The sequence below is a fragment of the Anomaloglossus baeobatrachus genome, chromosome 1 (genome assembly GCF_048569485.1).
Source record: "Anomaloglossus baeobatrachus isolate aAnoBae1 chromosome 1, aAnoBae1.hap1, whole genome shotgun sequence".
Classification (NCBI taxonomy): domain Eukaryota; kingdom Metazoa; phylum Chordata; class Amphibia; order Anura; family Aromobatidae; genus Anomaloglossus; species Anomaloglossus baeobatrachus.
This window is the reverse complement of record NC_134353.1, coordinates 853,471,520-853,493,103: the sequence shown is the minus strand read 5'-3', so window position 1 is coordinate 853,493,103 and position 21,584 is coordinate 853,471,520. Positions and strand designations below refer to the sequence as shown.

Below are 21,584 nucleotides of genomic sequence, written 5' to 3'. Positions count from 1 at the left end.
GTGACAGCTTCATATATTACTATGCAGTTTTCACACTTGGGTCAGGAGAAGCGTGGCCTGTCCAAAAATTGTGGTCTAATCTCAGACCTATTTAGATGGTCATTTGAATGCCCCAAAACATTATACGTCTTGGGTCCTTGTAGGAGATATTATGTGAAAAATATAACATTTTGTATACTTCTTTAAGAATAAAAAAAAATTAAAGTCAGCAGAATCTGAGCTGCAGTACCTCAGAACGTCCACTACACTGTGTAAGCGCTGTGCTGATCAATCCATTCACTATTTACATCCAGGAGCTGGAAACACCGGCTGAGTGGGGTGTACAGTGTTGAACGCCTTACTTATCCGATATTGATTACTTATCCATGAGAGAGGTCATCAATTTGTTATGATCAGACAAACCCTTTTCAGAGCATATTATATTCCTTATAGCCGTTCATAAGACATGAGCCCACACCTAGAGTACTGGCGGTAAATGGTAATGCAAGAACTTGAAAAACTTGTTTTCAAAGAATGTAATCTCCAAAGTCAACGGTACACATTGTGCTGTCACCATGAAATATGTGATTCACTTTTATGGCAATGAAAAAGGACAAGGCTGAGCAATACTACACCTTGTCTTCCTGAGATGTGAATAATCCCATAGAAAGTAGATTGTTGATCATGTTTATGTGTCCATTCTCAGCCGCTAGATGAAATGGTTCTCTGCCTCTCTGGAAAAGACAATAAAAAACACTCTTGTTTTATAGAAGTTTCGTTAATGCACCTCCAAGCTTGTCATAGCAGTGCTCCTATGAAACGAGCATGAGAAATTCCAGGCCTGCCGCTGACCGGGAGTGACCATAGGAATTGATAGGCGTCGGGTGTGGCGCCCTGGACTAGCCAGGTCGTCACAGGTAACACACACACACACACCCACCCCCGGACAGTAACATAAGTCAGACACAAAACCCTTGTGGCCTCCCTCCAGGGTCTGATGTCCACACCAGGTGGGGCGGAGCCAGGTGGTTGGCCCCACCCACCAATGAGTTCACAGGCCTAGAGGCGGGAAAAGCAGTCAGAGAGTTCAGGAGGTTGAAGTGAGAGGAGTAAAGTGGAGAGTGTCTGGGTTTGTGGCCCAGGCACTGACAGCAAGGTTGCTAGACGGTGGTGGCCGTCTGCAGGAGTGGTGGATCAACGCGGAACCGTAGGACCGGGGTCGGGCGGTGGCCCACCGGTACCGACCGGGGAGCGAAGTGAAGCTAGCACATACAGGCAGGGCCATCGGACCCCGACCAGGCTTGGAGCCGCTGACAAAAGTCAAATCCGAGTGTGACAGGAACCTCAGGGGTTTCATAACAACCAAAGACCCGTTAGAAGGCAACCGTCCGCACTGTGAGGGTATACAGCCACCGCCACAGTCTAGAGACCCAAGGGCCAGTGCCTGCGGGCAAACCGGGCTCCTCCGGCATCCATACACCGGGGAGCGGACTACCGTTGGGAACCCATCGTAGTCAAGACAGTACACAAAGGTGCAGGGAAAGACAGCCACCATCACCTGTCCGGGGAGAGACACTGCAGCCGGCTGCGGGACCCGTCCATCCAGCCGTTTGGTTTACCGGAGACTTTGTGCAGCTCTTGCTGAGTGAGTATACCCGTGCCATCTGGCACAGCGCCGCGCTGTCCCTGCAACCCTGCACCTCACCGACCCTGCCTCCCCGTCACACCACCGGGCCCCGGGATCACCAACCCCTACCCACGGAGGGGGAAAACAACATCCCAGCTGCTCCCTACCATCGCTCCCGGGATCCCCGTCACCAACAGCGGTGGTGCCCATCTTCACCACAACCCGTGGGTGGCGTCACGAATTAAATCCCCAAACAAACCACCCCCTTTTCACTCACGGGCGAGGAGCGCCGCTCGAGTCCCCGGATCCAGCCCACCGCTCATGCCACCGAGCAGCAGCTGCAGCGTCGGACCCGAACGTTAGCGCGTGCAGCGCCCCGCCGCCCGCGACACGGGGGACATTATTCTATTGGATTAGGTCGGAACTTCAAGGATTTCTTTCTAATTAATAAATTGGTGAAACGAGCGAGTGTGGGGAAATATTTATTACCCAATTGACTACGTCGGAACTAAGAGGACTTTTTTAAATTAATAAATTGGTGAATGAGGGCGCGTGAGGGAGTCTTTATTCAAATAAACATTTTTTTTCCCTGTGTGCATTTTCTAACTCTACCACTATACTTGCCGGGTTAGTAATGAATACCCAACCAATAATAACCCCTGGGCTGTCAATTCACCGCTGACATCAACCGCAAAAGTATTACCCCGATTACCATCTAATGGATACGCCACTTTGGTGCTGCTGCGAGCTGCTATTTTTAGGCGGAAAGGATCAGATAACCAAGGGGCTTCATAGCCTGATGATTCCAGCCTCCAGCTGTCTGCTTTACCTCGACTGGTTATTAAAAAAAGAGCAGAGCCCACGCCATTTTTTTTAAATGATTTGATATTGATATTTTTGATAACCAGATAAAGTAAAACAGACAGCTGAGGGCTGCAGCGCAGAGTTGTCAGCTTTACCTGAGCTGGTTATCAAAAATAGACAGGACCCCACATAATTTTTTATTTATTTTTTATTTATTCCCTATCCACATTTGTTGCAGAGCAATTGCCCGCATTTTGCTTCCTTTTGCAGCCTCCTAGACCTTCCTATGACCATTTTACAGCCATGCTACAGTCTATGAAAGCCAGAACGATGTTCTCATGGACTTGTATTGAGTTATGATCTCCATCATGCTCTATGAAACACTGGAGTAGCCGGCAGGTCACAAACTGTATATCATTAACAAAAAACTCCTAAAACTTCACATTCAATATATCACTATATATCACTGAAAAAAATTATTTTTTTTATAGAAAACACACACAAGGAGGCTGACCCTAGTAGGCCATACTACTGCCCCTACCTTGCAGCGGAGGTCGGCGCCCTAGTACCTGCGCTGTTGGCGCCCCCCGCTCACCGTTGACTTTTTCCTAAAGGGAGAACAGTGAAAATTCACAACCTAGAGTAAAAAAAAACTAGATAATATAAAAAATGAGGAGTAAATGTGTGAAGTATATCCAACAACGATGTTCAGATGTGTATCCGACAAATATAATTACACCAGAGGGATACAACGGCAATTTGCCCTATACAGTTAGGTCCAGAAATATTTGGACAGTGACACAATTTTCGCGAGTTGGGCTCTGCATGCCACCACATTGGATTTGAAATGAAATCTCTACAACAGAATTCAAGTGCAGATTGTAACGTTTAATTTGAAGGTTTGAACAAAAATATCTGATAGAAATTGTAGGAATTGTACACATTTCTTTACAAACACTCCACATTTTAGGAGGTCAAAAGTAATTGGACAAATAAACCAAACCCAAACAAAATATTTTTATTTTCAATATTTTGTTGCGAATCCTTTGGAGGCAATCACTGCCTTAAGTCTGGAACCCATGGACATCACCAAACGCTGGGTTTCCTCCTTCTTAATGCTTTGCCAGGCCTTTACAGCCGCAGCCTTCAGGTCTTGCTTGTTTGTGGGTCTTTCCCTCTTAAGTCTGGATTTGAACAAGTGAAATGCATGCTCAATTGGGTTAAGATCTGGTGATTGACTTGGCCATTGTAGAATGTTCCACTTTTTTGCACTCATGAACTGCTGGGTAGCTTTGGCTGTATGCTTGGGGTCATTGTCCATTTGTACTATGAAGCGCCGTCCGATCAACTTTGCGGCATTTGGCTGAATCTGGGCTGAAAGTATATCCCGGTACACTTCAGAATTCATCCGGCTACTCTTGTCTGCTGTTATGTCATCAATAAACACAAGTGACCCAGTGCCATTGAAAGCCATGCATGCCCATGCCATCACGTTGCCTCCACCATGTTTTACAGAGGATGTGGTGTGCCTTGGATCATGTGCCGTTCCCTTTCTTCTCCAAACTTTTTTCTTCCCATCATTCTGGTACAGGTTGATCTTTGTCTCATCTGTCCATAGAATACTTTTCCAGAACTGAGCTGGCTTCATGAGGTGTTTTTCAGCAAATTTAACTCTGGCCTGTCTATTTTTGGAATTGATGAATGGTTTGCATCTAGATGTGAACCCTTTGTATTTACTTTCATGGAGTCTTCTCTTTACTGTTGACTTAGAGACAGATACACCTACTTCACTGAGAGTGTTCTGGACTTCAGTTGATGTTGTGAACGGGTTCTTCTTCACCAAAGAAAGTATGCGGCGATCATCCACCACTGTTGTCATCCGTGGACGCCCAGGCCTTTTTGAGTTCCCAAGCTCACCAGTCAATTCCTTTTTTTCTCAGAATGTACCCGACTGTTGATTTTGCTACTCCAAGCATGTCTGCTATCTCTCTGATGGATTTTTTCTTTTTTTTCAGCTTCAGGATGTTCTGCTTCACCTCAATTGAGAGTTCCTTAGACCGCATGTTGTCTGGTCACAGCAACAGCTTCCAAATGCAAAACCACACACCTGTAATCAACCCCAGACCTTTTAACTACTTCATTGATTACAGGTTAACGAGGGAGACGCCTTCAGAGTTAATTGCAGCCCTTAGAGTCCCTTGTCCAATTACTTTTGGTCCCTTGAAAAAGAGGTGGCTATGCATTACAGAGCTATGATTCCTAAACCCTTTCTCCGATTTGGATGTGAAAACTCTCATATTGCAGCTGGGAGTGTGCACTTTCAGCCCATATTATATATATATAATTGTATTTCTGAACATGTTTTTGTAAACAGCTAAAATAACAAAACTTGTGTCACTGTCCAAATATTTCTGGCCCTGACTGTATATATTTATTTCCCTACTAAAAATTAGAAGAAACCACCAGACGCGTTTCCCCCTACTCATCTATGAATCTTCAGGAGTGTATAGACAAAACTGTTAGCTACATACCACACATAGCCATAAATAATATATCAAATGTTAGAAAAATATACATACTGTGTTGGGGCACAAAGGACAAAAAACATCCCTCTGTTTGGTTGCAGATGAAAACCCGTATTCCCAGAGAAAACATATCTATATTATACAAGCTCCCTGGCCAGGAAAAACGATTCAGCAGATAAGGAATACCTTAATCGACCCAACTATAATTAATAAGGGACATCCAAATTCACATTCCATGCTGTTATATTATGCTCGACAGAGGATACTTGTCACTTATTTTTCCATTGTATTAGTTCCACACACACAGACCGGGTAGAACGGATTCCCTACACAGAGGACGTCCCATGCTGTCGGGTCAGCAGCCATAGTTATAACGAGTGCCCAGAGATCACGATCTTCCAGCCCACAAACTGTCCAAGACTGACCAGAGCGGCGGTAGAAAAAGATGAAAGCATCGGAAGGTGAGTAAAAGACAGGGGACCTACATTTAAGCACCATTTAAAGTGTGCCTCTTTGAATTCTATGGTTGTGCATTATACTACATGGAGGACTATGGGTTGTGCATTATACTCTTTGGGGTGCATTATAATATGGAGTACTATGAGGGGTGCACTCAAGCGGTGCAATTAAAAAAAAGACTGTAGTGGTGTCTGAACTCCGCACTTGTAAATGTAACCTAAATGTGTGAGTGTGATGGTGCAATATGTGAGTGTGACGCCCCAGACTATTCGGGTCATCCCAGGTAGTCACACACAACAACACACACTCTCCCAGTTAGGTAACACCAGCCAACCTAAAACCCTTGTCACCACCCTCCAGGTTTGATGTCCACACCAGGGGGGACGGAACCAGGTGGTTGGCTTTGCCCACCGAGGAGTTCACAGGCCTGGAGGCGGGAAAACACAGAGAGCAGTCTAGCTCAGGCTCCCGAGGAGTCAAGTTCAAGTACGAGTGCAGAGCAGACAAGTTCACAGGCAGACCTGCGTTCAGGCCTACCATAGACTACTCCGGTGGCTGGGTCGGAGCCCAGTCACCATTGGCAAGGAGGCAGACGGTGGTGGCCGCCTGCAGGAGACCGGGAATACGACCGGTGGAACCATAAGGGACCGGGACAGGGTAGTGGCCCGCCGGAACCGAACCGGGGAGCTAACTGGATACCGGAGCACCAGGCAGGGTACTCAGACCGCGTACAAAGCCCTGAACCGACAGGGCCAAGTCGAATCCACTGATTGCGGACTGGACTTAAGGACCTATCCCACACAAGTCCCTTTAGAAGACAACAGCCCAACCATACAGGGTAAAGCCACTGCCAAGGCATAGAGACCCAAAGGGCCAGCGTCTGCGGGCAAACGGACTCCTACGGCATATGCAAGTCGGGGAGTGGACTACCGGTGTCTAGGCATAGGAGTCACACATTTACAAACAGAGGTGCAGGAGAAAGGCGGAAACCACCAACCGATTCCGGGAGAAGCTGCAGCCGGCTGCGGGCCCCGTTCATCACTCCGTTTGGTTTACCAGAGACTCCAGTGTCTTGTGTCAGACTGAGTACACCAGTGCCATCAGGCACCGCACCGCACTGCACCGCTACACTTCACCCTGCACCCCGGCCCTCGCCTACCGGGCCCTGGGACCAACACCCCCTACCCACGGAGGGGTCAACACCTAGCTGCGCCATTACATCGCTCCCGGGAGCCCCATACCTTCACCACAGCGGCGTTGTCCACAATCACCACAACCCGTGGGTGGCGTCACGAACCATCATCCCAAATTAAACACCCAAATCCCCGCGTGTAGCGCCAACTCCCTTGCAGAGCAACGTGACTCCCGGGTCCGTGAGAGGCTCGAGCCACCACCCGCAGTACGAGCATGGATCCGAGCGGCTCAGCGGTCGCAGCCCAGCCCGCGGGGCGGTACATGAGCATTTAGGGATCTATTTTGTCTAAAACTGCTCCTGGCCAGAGGGTAAGTATAAGACTAGGGGCAGGTGACTTAGATTTAAAGGACCACTCCAGTGGTGGAAAAAAAAGTGCTGGAGTGGTGCTCTAAACACAGATGTAACTTGAAGCTTCAGAGCTGCAATGAAACATTTGTATCAGGGAATTTTGTATGTTAGCTCTCCACCCCTTATAGCTACACCCTTAACTGTGAATATTGCTAACTACCATTAGAACTTCAGTGAAGGTAGAAATTCTTTAAAATGCACCGATTTTTGGATTTCTTCCTCCTATAAGTAGAAACATGACAATAACGGAGAAGGGAAACTAACATTCTGCAATCACACATCTGCTGGCTTATTAAACCCTGAGCCGCCATATCATCGACAGAATATAGCAGGAATGGACTCAGATGAAAGCTCATCATAATGTACTATTCCATCTGCTTTGTAGATTGAAGTGGCCCCCTTATTCCTTGGGACCCTGTGCAGCTGCACGTGTTACACTAATGGTATGTGTAGCAATATGTATATGCTGTATGGCCTCTAGGGGCCTCTAGGGGGTCTCTCTTCTTGTATGTGTTCACAACAAAGGGGGAACTCGCTGGTACTGCACACAGAGTGCAGGCAGCAGGGAGAGATGCAATGGCTGACAATACCACCTAATAAATAGCCTGAAGATCTCCACTGAGTGTGATCACTGAGAGACACAACAACAGAACATGGTGGCAGAACCTTCATGTGACACACCTGCAGATCCTCAGAGCTTGCGTGAGACTGGGACTGTACAGAACATCATAGCAACTGTGAGTGCAGATTTCCTGTCATTACTACAAGATGGAGACTGGTCTGAAGCCCCCTCAGAAACTGGATGTCTCATCATGTAATCTATCCCAGACATGGAGACACTGGAAAGAGGAGTTTACTCTGTATGTGGATCTGACAGTGGCCCCCAGTGATGACAAACGTAAAGTAAAGCTGTTTTATTACTTAATTGGGGAAAAAGGCAGAGAACTAGCCCAGACCTTACTGCCAGACACAGACCACCTCGTCCTAGCAGACATTGCGGAGGCATTTGATAAGCACTGTGACCCCAAGAGAAATGAGACTGTGGAGAGATACAAGTTTTTCACAAGACAGCAGAAGGATGATGAACATATAGTCAGATATCTGACAGAGCTGAGGACATTGGCTGCAACATGTGGCTTTGGGGAAATCAGAGATAGCCTCATAAGAGACAGAATTGTATGTGGCATCAAAGACACTCGGCTCAGAGAAAGGTTACTCAGAGAGGAAGAGCTGACCTTAGAGAGATGCATGCAAATCTGCAGGCCTGCAGAGCTGACAAAGCGCAGCCTGAAGATGATGGCAGGCACCAGTGATAATAATGATGAGGTACATGCAGTATCTATGAGAGGAAAGACAAGACCAAGCTCCCCTATAAGCATGATCCACTGCAAATATTGTGGTAAGAGACATGAGAGAGACAAGACCAAGTGTGCAGCATATGGCGAAACCTGCAGGTTATGTGGCAAGAAGAATCATTTCTCAGCTGTCTGCAGGCTGGGAACAAGCAGACAGCATAAACAGGTCCACACTGTGACACCAGACACTAACAGTGCAGAGGACATTATATGGCTACAGCTGCGACCTGCAACAGAGAATGTCAATGTAATCAGGCAGCCAGTAGTCAAGGATGCCAAGCAGCTCTATGCAACCTTCCTGTTGGATGAGAAGCCAATTAGATTTCAGCTGGATTGTGGAGCAAGCTGCAATGTAATTCCAAGTGCTCTGCTGAACAAGCAGGTTTACATTGAGCCAACGGACAAGGTACTGGTGATGTACAACAAAAGTGTTCTGAAACCTATGGGGACATGTAAGCTCAAAATACAGAACCCATGATTACAGAGTTGAATTTACCGTGCTGCATGGTGGGAACCATGTACCAATCCTGAGAGTAAAAGCAGTGCAGGCAATGGACTTAATGAAAGTACAGTCGCAGAACATTATGTCTGTTGAAGTTTCCCAGGATATACCAAATCCCAAACTAAATGCAGAGCGCAATTTGGAATTTCAAAAAATAAAAATGGAGTATGCTGATTTATTTGAAGGTGATGGGTGTTTTGAAGGTAAATACAGGCTAGAAATTGATAAAACCGTGCAGCCTACCAGATTACCTACAAGAAGGGTGCCTGTAGCTTTAATGCAACCACTGAAGGTAGAGCTACAAGATTTACAGAAAAGAGGCATGATAGCACCAGTCCAGAAGAGTACAGATTGGATCAGCAGTTTGGTCATAGTGCAGAAACGATCAGGCAAGTTAAGAATATGTATTGATCCGAAGCCACTCAACAAGGCACTGAAAAGAAATCATTACCCGATGCCAACATTGGACGATGTTCTCCCAGATCTATCAAACGCTAAAATATTTTCTGTATGTGATGTCAAAAATGAATTCTGGCATGTGGAACTGACTGAAGAATCAAGTTTATTGACAACATTTTCTTCACCATTTGGATGCTATAAATGGCTGAGACTGCCCATGGGACTAAAACCTGCTCCGGAGATGTTCCAGCAGAAATTGATGCAGGCTTTGGAAGGACTTCCTGGAGTAAAAACAATAGCAGATGATATCCTTATAGTGGGAGAAGGCGAAGATATGGAATCTGCAATCAAGGATCATGATCAGAAGATGATACAATTTTTGGACCGATGTAGAGCAAAACAAATAAAGCTGAACTTGGACAAATTCAAACTGAAAATGACAGAAGTTGCATATATTGGACATCTTCTGACCTCAAATGGTGTAAAAGTGGATCCAGAAAAGGTGAGAGCAATTCAAGATTTGCCAACCCCAACTGATGTGTGTGGAGTACAACGATTTCTGGGCATGGTAAATTATCTCTCCAAGTTTTGCAAGCATCTGTCAGATATGTGTGAGCCACTGAGACAGCTAACCCACAAAGATGTGCTCTGGGAATGGACAGAAAACCAGGAAACTGCTTTCTGGTCAGTAAAGAAGGCTATTGCAGATGCAGCAACCCTGAAGTATTTCGCCCCAGATCGAGAAGTGGTGGTACAATGTGATGCTGCATGAAAAGGCCTTGGAGCTACACTAATGCAGAAAAAACAGCCAATCACGTTTGCAAGCAGAGCCCTAACAACAACAGAGCAGGGATATGCTCAGATTGAGAAGGAGTTACTGGCTGTGGTATTTGGGATGGAGAAGTTTCACCAGTTACCCTATGGTCGACGAGTAACATTGCAGTCTGATCTCAAGCCATTGGAGAGCATTACAAAGAAACCACTACTAAATGCCCCAAAGAGACTACAGCGCATGCTGTTACGACTTCGCAAATACGATTTTGACATCTGTTACTGTCCAGCAAGAGACTTACTGATTGCAGATACTCTAAGCAGAGCATAGTCCAAGGAAAGTATGTATCCGCTCACCTGTGGTATGAAGGAGACCAATGCTTCCCAGACACGTGCAAGGATAAACCAGCTGGCAATCTTGTATGGAGACTTTTTCAAAAAAATCCAGCACCGAATCCAGGAAATGTATTAAAAATTAATGACGTTTATTGAAACATATTAAAAAGTCCAAATAGGGTCCAGAGCAAAGAAACGGAGAGGACGCGTTTCGAACTGTATAGTTCTTAGTCTGTCCCTGTCTGACAGACTAAGAACTATACAGTTCGAAACGCGTCCTCTCCGTTTCTTTGCTCTGGACCCTATTTGGACTTTTTAATATGTTTCAATAAACGTCATTAATTTTTAATACATTTCCTGGATTCGGTGCTGGATTTTTTTGAAAAAGTCTAAGCAGAGCATACCTACCTGTCACAAATGATGAGGAGAATGAAATTGAAACCATCAATATGTGTGACTATCTGCCGGTGTCAAAAGACAAGTTTAAGCAAATACAGACTTGTACAGAGAAGGATAAAATACTCCAGATCTTAAAGACTGTCATCTTGCAGGGCTGGCCAAAATACAAGCAGCATGTTCCTAGGGAAGTTTCTCCATTCTTCCACATAAGAGATGAACTGTTAGTGCAGCAAGGAATCATCTTTAAAGGAGACAGAGCTGTTATACCAGAAGCACTCAGAAGAGACATACTGGAAACACTGCACTCTTCGCACTTAGGCAGGGAAGGATGTCTACGGCGAGCAAGAGAATCTATTTATTGGCCAGGAATGAATGGCCACATTAAAAACTATATAACACAAAGTGAAATATGTGCATCCTGCAGTGATAAGCAACAGAAGGAGACATTGCAACCTCATGAAATTCCACAGAGGCCTTGGTCAAAAATTGGAACAGATGTGTTCACATGGAATGACAAAAAATACCTGATTACAGTGGACTATTTATCTAACTTTTGGGAGATTGATTTGTTACAGGACACAAGGGCGAGAACAGTGATTAAAAAACTCAAGGCCCATTTTGCCAGGTATGGCATTCCAGATATCGTGTTCTCTGACAATGCTGCTCAGTTTACTTCAGAAGAGTTTAAAACTTTCAGCAAGAGATGGGAATTTGAACACCAGACGTCTTCTCCAAGATATCCACAGAGTAATGGCAAAGCAGAGTCCGCAGTAAAAACGGCCAAAAGACTCCTAAAAAAAGCAAAACAGGCAGGTACTGATGTATATCTGTCTATACTGGATTATAGACACACACCCACCCACGGCATAGACAGCAGTCCGGCACAGAGGTTCATGAGTAGACGTACAAAGACACTCATACCAACCGCTAGTCATCTGTTAAAGCCAAAGTTGGTGGGAAACATCAAAGCTCAACTAAAGAAAAATGAAGATAGGCAAGCTTTCTATTACAATAAATCTGCAAAGGATCTGCCAGATCTCCAGAGGAATGACAACATACGGCTGCAGCCAAGCAGCAAATACGGCAAACACTGGCAAAATGCAAAGGTTATCCAGAAACTAGGACTTCGGTCCTACGAAATTGTAACAGAAGACGGAAGAAGCCTAAGGAGAAATCGGAGATATTTGAGGAAAACACAAGAACAAGAAGATTCATGGCCTTTTGAACAATATCCTGATACCCAAGATAACGAGGCAGCAAGTCCAAGCCAAGTACCAACAGTGACTGCTGACCATCAGGGTGAGACTGTAAACCAGAGACAGGCAATATCAGAAGGCACATTACCAGAATCAGAACAACTACCAGAGGTGGACATTGACTCTTCTTATGTTACTAGGGCGGGCAGAATGATCAGAAAGCCTGCGCACCCCAAGGATTATATCAAACTGTATATATTGTAATTATCTTTTACTTGGTCAGATTAACCGTTGTGTTTATTAAGTTTGATTGTTCTTGTTTAACCCCTTCACGACCGCGGGCCGTAAAATTACGTCCCTGCGGTCATAACCTTACTGCCCGCGGTCTGCCAGCAGCATCATGCTGCGATCGGCACACATCTCAGCTGATTTTCACAGCTGAGATGTGTGCCTGCAAGGCACGAGCAGAATCGTTATCTGCTCGTGCCGTTTAACCCCTTATATGGCGCTGTCAATATGTGGCAGCGCCATTATAAGCGCGATCACGGTAAAATTTTACTTACCGCCCGATACCGGAAGTCACGTGACACGATCACGTGACTCCCGATAGTTGTCATGGTAGCACAGGGTCATGTGATGACTCCTGTACTACACCTGACTTGCTTTCACTTTCGCTGTGCCAGCGGCACAGCAAAAGAGAAAGAGAGCGAATCTGCTGTTTACAGCCTTGTAGCTGTGATCAGCAGATACTGCAGAGCGATCGGATTGCTGATCGCAATAGCCCCCTAGGGGGACTAGTAAAATAAAAAAAAAAAAAAGTTAAAAAAAAGTTTTAAAAAATAAAAAAAAAAACCTAAAAATTCAAATCACCCCCCATTCGCCCCATTGAAAATTAAAGGGTTAAAAAAATAAAAAATATACACACTTTTGGTATCGCCGCTTTCAGAAACGCCCGATCTATCAAAATATAAAATCAATTAATCTGATCAGTATACGGCGTAGCGGCAAAAAAATTCCAAACGCCAAAACGAGGTTTTTTTTGTCGCCACAACTTTTGCGCAAAATGCAATATGAGGCGATCAAAACGTAGCATCTGCGCAAAAATGGTACCGTTAAAAACGTCAGCTCGAGACGCAAAAAATAAGCCGTCATTGAGCCATAGATCCCGAAAAATGAGAACGCTACGGGTCACGGAATATGGCGTAAAACGTGCGCCACTTTTTCCGGACAAACTACCGATTTTTTTTTAACCTCTTATATAAAAGTAAACCTATACATGTTTGGTGTCTACGAACTCGCACCTGAGGCATCACACCCACACATCAGTTTTACCATATAGTGAACACAGTGAATAAAATATCTCAAAAACCATAGTGCTATTGCACTTTTTTTGCAATTTTTCTGCATTTGGAATTTTTTTGCCGTTTTCCAGTACACTATATGGTAAAACTGAGGGTTTCATTTAAAAGTACAGCTCGTTCCGCAAAATATGAGCCCTCACATGACCATATTGACTCAAAAATACAAAAGTTACGTCTCTCAGAAAAAGAATGGCGAAAAAAAAAAACGGAAAGCGAAAAATCGGCCGGTCGTGAAGGGGTTAAAGAGAAAGGATGTAGCAATATGTATATGCTGTATGGCCTCTAGGGGCCTCTAGGGGTCTCACTACTTGTATGTGTTCACAAGCAAGTGGGAACTCGCTGGTACTGCAGACAGAGTGCAGGCAGCAGTGGGAGATGCAATGGCTGACAATACCACCTAATAAAGAGCCTGAAGATCTCCACTGAGTGTGATTACTGAGAGACACAACAGCAGAACAGTATGTATGCCCCTGAAATACAGGGTGACATAAGCGGCAGCCCCTAAGTTGCTGACTGATATATGCAGAGCGATGAGAGGATATCAGATTTTTCAATCCCTGTCATTATTAGGTTAAAAGGGTTGTTCATTCATTTTATATTGCTGACCTATTCTTAGTGGCCACTAAATAGAATAGGAGCTGATCCACATCAGCCACCAAACAGTGCACACAGCTGTGGTGTTCTGCTCCTTTATATCTGGCCACCGACATAGGTTAAAGCAGCTTATAGGTGGGGGTGCCGGCTGGGACTCAGACCCTCCCTGGCCTATATGAGATGTGATTTCCTAATGAAAGGTCATCCATATTAAAGGGCCCCTTTTAGAAAACTATGCCATATGTTGACTTACTTCTAAAAATAAATGAATGTTACCCTCCCCAGGTCCAGGGATGACCCTACACTGCTACCCTATTCTCTGTTGTGTAGTGTTGACTGCAGTGGTGATGTCACGTTGAATGTACGGCAGCCAATCACAGAGCGCTGTGGCTCTTTATTTCTTAGTATATGGTCATGAGAACAGTTAATTTTGACTTGAGGACTATGGGGTGTTCATTATCTACAACAGGTAAATGTCGTATTAGTATTAGGTAGTTATGATGACATCACAGGACACATGACATACGATGACCTCAAAATGGGTATAGAATGTACAAAGTTTTGAACCAGAGCCATCTTGTGTCACTAGGACCTGACAGCGGAAGAAGACGAGTGCAGGTAGGTGGCTCTTTACTTATAGGGGAAGGCAGCTAAAACCTTCTGTAATCAACTGTTATTGCTGTGGGAAGTAGCGACCCCTGCAGGACACATTCGGTATTACGGCCCCTATAATAGGAGGATGACTATGTAATAAAGGTTTGTGGGATCTTCCAAAACATGAGCTGCTATTTGCACTGACTCACCACTATGGAGCCCACTCTCCATGATATCTATGTGTAAATACAGTACAGAGCAAAAGTTTGGACACACCTCATTCAAAGAGTTTTCTTTATTTTCATGACTCTAAAAATTGTAGATTAACATTGAAGGCATCAAAACTATGAATTAAAACATGTGGAATGAAATACTTAAAAAAGTGTGAAACAACTGAAAATATGTCTTATATTCTAGGTTCTTCAAAGTAGCCACCTTTCATTACTACTGTGCACACTCTTGGCATTCTCTTGATGAGCTTCAAGAGGTAGTCACCGGAAATGGTCTTCCAACAGTCTTGAAGGAGTTCCCAGAGATGCTTCGCACTTGTTGGCCCTTTTGCCTTCACCTCTGCGGTCCAGCTCACCCCCAAACCATCTCGATTGGGTTCAGGTCTGGTGACTGTGGAGACCAGGTCATCTGGCGTAGCACTCCATCACTCTCCTTCTTAGTCAAATAGCCCTTACACAGCCTGGAGGTGTGTTTGGGGCCATTGTCCTGTTGAAAAATAAATTATGGTCCGACTAAACGCAAACCGGATGGAATAGCACACCGCTGCAAGATGCTGTGGTAGGCATGCTGGTTCTGTATGCCTTCAATTTTGAATAAATCCCCAACAGTGTCAGCAGCAAAGCACCCCCACACCATCACACCTCTCCTCCTCCATGCTTCACAGTGGGAACCAGGCATGTAGAGTCCATCCGTTCACCTTTTCTACAAAGACACGGTGGTTGGATCCAAAGATCTCAAATTTGGGCTCAGCAGACCAAAGCACAGATTTCCACTGGTCTAATACCCAATTCCTTTGTTCTTTAGCCCAAACAAGTCTCTTCTGCTTGTTGCCTGTCCTTAGCAGTGGTTTCCTAGCAGCTATTTTACCATGAAGGCCTGCTGCACAAAGTCTTCTCTTAATAATTGTTCTAGAGATGAGGTGTGTCCAAACTTTTGGTCTGTACTGTACATATGTAAACACACATATCAATATATATATACAACCCAATATAAACACAGACACGGGTAGAGACAACTCCATGTGGCTCCATTTTTGGGTAAATTTGCCATTTTATGTGGATAAATGGTAGCATTTTGGAACAGAAATCAAGGTCCAAATGCTATTAGTCTCTGGTGTAAGCTCTTTTGTTACTGTGGAATCAGTGGCTGACCTGGGAGTTGACGTTTACTGTGGTCAGGAGCACCAATATGGAGTTCTGAGTTTTCCTTTAGTACAAAGGTAACTAGATAATATGGATAAAATAGAAGGGTCCCTTTAAATGTGCATCTCATGATTTTAAAATAGGGTTTTACTTATTTACTAAATTAACTCTACCTTGATATTGTAAACTTGATCCATAATAGCAGTGACCGTTCTGATGACATCACAGCTCAGCTGACATCACCAACATTTCGTGATATCACAATTACAATAGAACATACAAAGTACTAAACCAGAATCTTTTTGTGTTTTTAGACCCTGACGGCACGAAGGTGACAAGTCTAGATAAGTATCTCGTCTCAGTTTCGGGGGCCTGTTCACATTACATACCTGGGGCTGGGGAGATTGGGGGGGGGGGGACGCTAAATTTATTCATAAATTTGGCCAGACTGGTTGGGCAGCTACGACCCGGCAGGGCCGGACTGGTTGGGCAGCTAGGACCCGGCAGGCCCGGACTGGTTGAGCAGCTAGGACCCGGCAGGGCCAAACAGGTTGGGCAGCTAGAAACCAGAAGGGCCAAACAGATTGGGCAGCTAGGACTCGGCAGGGCCAAACTGTTTGGGCAGCTACTACCCGGCAGGGCGAAACTGGTCGGGCAGCTAGGACCCATACAATTGAAAGTGTGATCCTTGGCAGGGGTCCTGCGGGGAGGTGGGAGGTGGGCACCGGGCCATTCTGACTCATGAGCCCCATAGCAATGGCATGGCCTGCCACTATTGGCGGTATGCCACTGGGTGAAGAGCTATGCATGATCACCTCCAAAGAAGGTGGAATTGTGCATTATGAGGACCCGGCAGGGTCAAGCTGGTTGGGCAGCTGGGACCCGGCAGGGCCAAACTGGTTGGGCAGCTGGGACCCGGCAGGGCCAAACTGGTTGGGCAGCTGGGACCCGGCAGTGCCAAACTGGTTGGGCAGCTGGGACCCGGCAGGGCCAAACTGGTTGGGCAGCTGGGACCCGGCAGGGCCAAGCTGGTTGGGCAGCTGGGACCCGGCAGGGCCAAGCTGGTTGGGCAGCTGGGACCCGGCAGGGCCAAACTGGTTGGGCAGCTGGGACCCGGCAGGGCCAAACTGGATGGGCAGCTGGGACCCGGCAGGGCCAAACTGGTTGGGCAGCTGGGACACGGCAGGGCCAAACTGGTTGGGCAGCTGGGACCCGGCAGGGCCAAACTGGTTGGGCAGCTGGGACCCGGCAGGGCCAAACTAGTTGGGCAGCTGAGACCCGGCAGGGCCAAACTGGCTGGGCAGCTGGGACCCGGCAGGGCCAAACTGGTTGGGCAGCTGGGACCCGGCAGGGCCAAACTGGTTGGGCAGCTACTACCCGACAGGGCAAAACTGGTCGGGAAGCTAGGACCCATACAATTGAAAGTGCGATCCTTGGCAGGGGACCTGCGGGGAGGTGGGAGGTGGGCACCGGGCCATTCTAACTCATGAGCCCCATAGCAATGGCATGGCCTGCCACTATTGGCGGTATGCCACTGGGTGAAGAGCTATGCATGATCACCTCCAAAGCAGATGGAATTGTGCATTATGAGGAGATATTGGAGTGCACAGGGCCCCTATCATGCTCTGACACAGGGGCCTCTCCTGCCTACGTCCACCCCTGATGTACAGTTATACAGCAATATGCAGCAGGACAGACGAGATCCAGGGAGATAGCCGATCGCCAGAAATGGGGTCAGGAAGGAATTTTTTTCCCCCCTGAGGTAGAACTCTCCGGGGGGGTTTCTTCGCCTTCCTCTGGATCTTTAGGTCCGGTGGCTTTCATCAGGTCCACATTGTCCGTAGCAAGTTCTGTGGTCTCCATCGGGGCCGGACCTGAGAGTCACTGTGACCCTTGTTTCATTTATTAAAGGGCCAGTAATATTTTCATTACAATGTTGCTTATTGCTATTCCAATAAAATAAGAAAAAATTACAGATAATATACAGTTAGGTCCAGAAATATTTGGACAGTGACACAAGTTTTGTTATTTTAGCTGTTTACAAAAACATGTTCAGAAATACAATTATATATATAATATGGGCTGAAAGTGCACACTCCCAGCTGCAATATGAGAGTTTTCACATCCAAATCGGAGAAAGGGTTTAGGAATCATAGCTCTGTAACGCATAGCCTCCTCTTTTTCAAGGGACCAAAAGTAATTGGACAAGGGACTCTAAGGGCTGCAATTAACTCTGAAGGCGTCTCCCTCATTAACCTGTAATCAATGAAGTAGTTAAAAGGTCTGGGGTTGATTACAGGTGTGTGGTTTTGCATTTGGAAGCTGTTGCTGTGACCAGACAACATGCGGTCTAAGGAACTCTCAATTGAGGTGAAGCAGAACATCCTGAGGCTGAAAAAAAAGAAAAAATCCATCAGAGAGATAGCAGACATGCTTGGAGTAGCAAAATCAACAGTCGGGTACATTCTGAGAAAAAAAGAATTGACTGGTGAGCTTGGGAACTCAAAAAGGCCTGGGCGTCCACGGATGACAACAGTGGTGGATGATCGCCGCATACTTTCTTTGGTGAAGAAGAACCCGTTCACAACATCAACTGAAGTCCAGAACACTCTCAGTGAAGTAGGTGTATCTGTCTCTAAGTCAACAGTAAAGAGAAGACTCCATGAAAGTAAATACAAAGGGTTCACATCTAGATGCAAACCATTCATCAATTCCAAAAATAGACAGGCCAGAGTTAAATTTGCTGAAAAACACCTCATGAAGCCAGCTCAGTTCTGGAAAAGTATTCTATGGACAGATGAGACAAAGATCAACCTGTACCAGAATGATGGGAAGAAAAAAGTTTGGAGAAGAAAGGGAATGGCACATGATCCAAGACACACCACATCCTCTGTAAAACATGGTGGAGGCAACGTGATGGCATGGGCATGCATGGCTTTCAATGGCACTGGGTCACTTGTGTTTATTGATGACATAACAGCAGACAAGAGTAGCCGGATGAATTCTGAAGTGTACCGGGATATACTTTCAGCCCAGATTCAGCCAAATGCCGCAAAGTTGATCGGACGGCGCTTCATAGTACAGATGGACAATGACCCCAAGCATACAGCCAAAGCTACCCAGGAGTTCATGAGTGCAAAAAAGTGGAACATTCTGCAATGGCCAAGTCAATCACCAGATCTTAACCCAATTGAGCATGCATTTCACTGGCTGAAATCCAGACTTAAGACGGAAAGAGCCACAAACAAGCAAGACCTGAAGGCTGCGGCTGTAAAGGCCTGGCAAAGCATTAAGAAGGAGGAAACCCAGCGTTTGGTGATGTCCATGGGTTCCAGACTTAAGGCAGTGATTGCCTCCAAAGGATTCGCAACAAAATATTGAAAAAAAAAATATTTTGTTTGGGTTTGGTTTATTTGTCCAATTACTTTTGACCTCCTAAAATGTGGAGTGTTTGTAAAGAAATGTGTACAATTCCTACAATTTCTATCAGATATTTTTGTTCAAACCTTCAAATTAAACGTTACAACCTGCACTTGAATTCTGTTGTAGAGGTTTCATTTCAAATCCAATGTGGTGGCATGCAGAGCCCAACTCGCGAAAATTGTGTCACTGTCCAAATATTTCTGGACCTAACTGTATTGTGTTGTGTGATTTATTTGTCTGCACTTCACCCTACACAGTGACAATCGCTCAGTACTCCAGAACTAATGCCAGATATGGCTGCTGATCCGGCATCTAACAAGTGTCCCATTTGCAGGGGGTTACAAAGACATCACGATGCCCCATAGCAGAAATTCTAATTGCCCCCCCAGAAAATATATATATCTACATATATATAGTCATCTGGTCACAGAGGAGCATAGCTTACAACTTTATAGCCCTTGCAAAGTAATTTTACTCCTATTGAAGCCCCTAGATTCCCCTTTCATTCCCCCCATAAATTAGGATTCCAACAAAAGTGCCCCCCCAAACACTCTATGATACCCCCACAGTGAATTGCAGTATAATGGGCTTACATACAGTATAATGGCCCCTACCACAGTGTCACGCAACAAACGTGTTCAGGCCAACCAAGGTCTGAAACACAACAAAAAAACACCAGGGACAAGGGGGAACACAATAACAATGGTGGGACGTGGCATTAGTGAGAGGGTAGATGGATGCCTCCTAACCTCACCTAAATTGTCCCTACTCTCCTTACCAGTCCCTATACAGTCTCCGCAATTGACACCTAGCAGCACCCTAGGTCCCTGAGAAGCCCTGACTAGTGAGAGGCAGGTAAGGTTCACTAGACCCACCGCTGCACTAAAGAGACAAGAGGGTATAAGAAACAAACAGGGGGTAAACAACCAAAAATGGAGTGGATACGACTTCAGGACAATCCGTAGCAGTTTACTTCCTCCAAGGCGGCTTTCCTACAAATGGTTTGAATAGTCAGCAAAGCTTGCTGGGATACCTGGCTATTTAGGCACAAGGTGGTGTGTCTACAAAGCAGATGCAGCTGAGCTCAACTGCAGGAGAGCTGCCAACAGAAAAACTGGCATTAACTACTTCAGTGCCAAAGGAAACAAAATTACATTTAAATACAGAGCCCTGGATAGCAATAAGGAGCTCCAAACCTCAAGCTGCCACTAGTCTCCAAAAACAAGGAGACAACTATGACAGTACCTACACTTTAACGAGAGGGCTCCAAACTCTCATGACTGGAAACATCGTCCAACTCAAATGTGAACAGGTCCCTCCAGTTACCAGTAGGCGGCAACACACTTCTGGAGCAAGGACCTGTGGACTACGTCATGGGTTTTAGGTGCTGGGGAAAGCTCCAGCTGCACGGCCATAGATTTAAGACTGTTAGTTACCCTAAAGTGACTGACAAACCTTGAGTCCAAAGCCCCAGACACACACTTCCACCTGGAGTTTTTAGTGGACACACACACAGTCATTCTTAGCCAGGTCTGGATTTAGATGTTTATTTCCTCACTAGAAGGTGGCCCGATTCTACGCATCGGGTATTCTAGAATTTACGTATTGTGTAGTTCATGTATGATTTTTGTTATATATATATATATATATATATATATATAGAGAGAGATGTTGTTGTGTGTAGTTACCAAGTGTTTGTGTAGGCGCTGTACATGTTCTGGGTGTTGTCTGGGTGTGACGGGGGGTGAGAGCGGTGTTGTATGTGTGTTGCGTGTGTTGCGTTGTTTGTGGAGCGCTGTGTGTCTGTAGCGTTGTGTGTGTGTGTTGCGCGGTTTGTGTGTGTGTGGTGTGTTTTGGGGGGAGGTATGTTTTGAGCAATGTGTGTGTTGTGCGGTATGTGCGTATATTTGTGTGTGCCGCGGTGTTTGTGTGTTGGGTGTTGTGTGTGTGCAGCGTTGTCTGTGTGTGTGGGTGTCTGTGTAGGGCAGTTGTTTGTGGTTCCCAGTGTGTGTGTGTGTGTGTGGTGTGTTGTGCAGTGCGCGCGTGTGTGTGTGTGTGTGTGTGTGTGTGTGTGTGTGTGTGCATCAGCCTCTCTTCTCTCAGCCTACCTCTCCCAGCCTCCCTCCTCCCAGCCTCCCTCAGCATCAGCCTCCCTCTCCCAGCCTCCCCAGCATCAGCCTCCGCCAGCATCAGCCTCTCTCCTTCCAGCCTCCTCCAGCATCAGCCTCCCTCTCCCAGCCTTCCCCAGGATCAGCCTCTCTCCTCCCAGCCTCCGTCCTCCCAGCCTTCCCCAGCATCAGCTATCCCCTCCCAGCCTCCCTCAGCATCAGCCTTCCCCAGCATC

The 21,584-nt window shown here is 46.0% G+C and overlaps 1 protein-coding gene across 1 annotated transcript in view; it reads right to left on the bottom strand.

Moving 5' to 3' along the window:
• The window catches only part of ANKDD1B (ankyrin repeat and death domain containing 1B), a 132,566-nt gene that overhangs the window by 69,419 nt on the left and 41,563 nt on the right, over window positions 1–21,584 (bottom strand). Inside the window, exon 6 of the mRNA XM_075342283.1 lies at window positions 615–713. Within this exon, the coding sequence (XP_075198398.1) occupies window positions 615–713 (99 nt within the window). The remainder of the gene's footprint in view (window positions 1–614; window positions 714–21,584) is intronic.